The sequence below is a fragment of the Bison bison genome, unplaced genomic scaffold (genome assembly GCF_000754665.1).
Source record: "Bison bison bison isolate TAMUID 2011002044 unplaced genomic scaffold, Bison_UMD1.0 scf7180017864503, whole genome shotgun sequence".
NCBI classification, from domain to species: Eukaryota; Metazoa; Chordata; class Mammalia; order Artiodactyla; family Bovidae; genus Bison; species Bison bison.
Window position 1 is genome coordinate 3,267,316 of NW_011495061.1, and position 1,093 is coordinate 3,268,408.

At 63.8% G+C, this 1,093-nt stretch overlaps 1 protein-coding gene across 1 annotated transcript in view; it reads right to left on the minus strand.

Annotated features, from left to right (window-relative positions):
* Window positions 1-1,093, minus strand: part of DPP6 (dipeptidyl-peptidase 6) — a 281,581-nt gene that overhangs the window by 2,738 nt on the left and 277,750 nt on the right. Inside the window, 1 exon segment of the mRNA XM_010829360.1 lies at window positions 496-554. Within this exon segment, the coding sequence (XP_010827662.1) occupies window positions 496-554 (59 nt within the window).

Genomic DNA, 1,093 nt, shown 5'->3' on the forward strand with positions numbered 1-1,093 from the left:
GAGACAGGGTCCCCTTCCCCTGCAGGAAGCCTGGGGCCGCCATCCCACCAGGAATGACACACTGGCTGGAATGATGTCCGTGTGTGGCTTTCAGTCCTGAAGCCTCAGCGGCCTCCGGGGCCCCAGGTGAGGAGAGGCCTGGGTGACCTCTGCTCTCAGCTGCTGCGCGGGGACCTGGGGGGTCAGAGGCGCGTCCTGCCCGCTCCCTCTCATCCAGGGCTCACTCTCTCCCGGAGCAGAAGCAGCCTTGGGGGCAGAGCCCATGCATACGCCAGCCTATGGACCCCAAGACAGACTCCCCCACCCAAACCTTCCCCGCTTCCTCCTCTGCCCTCCGGCTCCAGACGGACAACCAGATGCACCTGGGAGAGGGCTCTGTCACCCATGTCCTCAGGGGTGGGGCCGGGGGCTTCCTCAGAGCGAGCTGTGCTGGGACGTGGGCCGGCAGGGGGCTAACAGGGGACCGTCCCAAGCAGCAGCCGCGCCCAGACATACCTCATACGCTCGGTTGTCAAGTCCATGGAGGCCCAGGTACCTCTCGGAAAATGCGGATGCTGGACGGAAGCAGAGGGGAGCGTTAGCCCTTGGCCTCGGCCCCTCGGACTGTGAAATAGCTGGAGTAAAGCCCCAGAAAGCCTCGCTGAATTTGAAAACACAGAGTATGTCGCATGTATTCCACGGGGCGATCATTCTAGGCTATTAAAATCTGGACTTAGGCGAGTTCCTGTATGGTTTTCAGCTGAAATGTGCACGAATCACTTCCCAAAGATGAACGCGTCAGCCGTGAGCCTCCGGGCCCCCCGCCCCTGCTGCTGTGTCCCTGTGTGCAGCTGGGGCTGGTGGCCGAGCCTCCCTGCGGCCCTGACCCGAGTGCCGGCTCTCAGAGCCCGCAGAGAAAGCCTGTCCCACACTTAAACCAGTGGTGATGTCACAGAACCATTTGCGTTTGGGGCAAAGAGGCTGGGTGACCAAAGGGTGGGGACGCCGGGAGCCTCGGGCCCGGATCAGTGACCGGAGAGCCAGGTCCAGGCAGGCGGGGACCGGCCCCCACACCTGGGGTTGGACGGTGGAGGGGGGCCGCAGGTACGGGGAG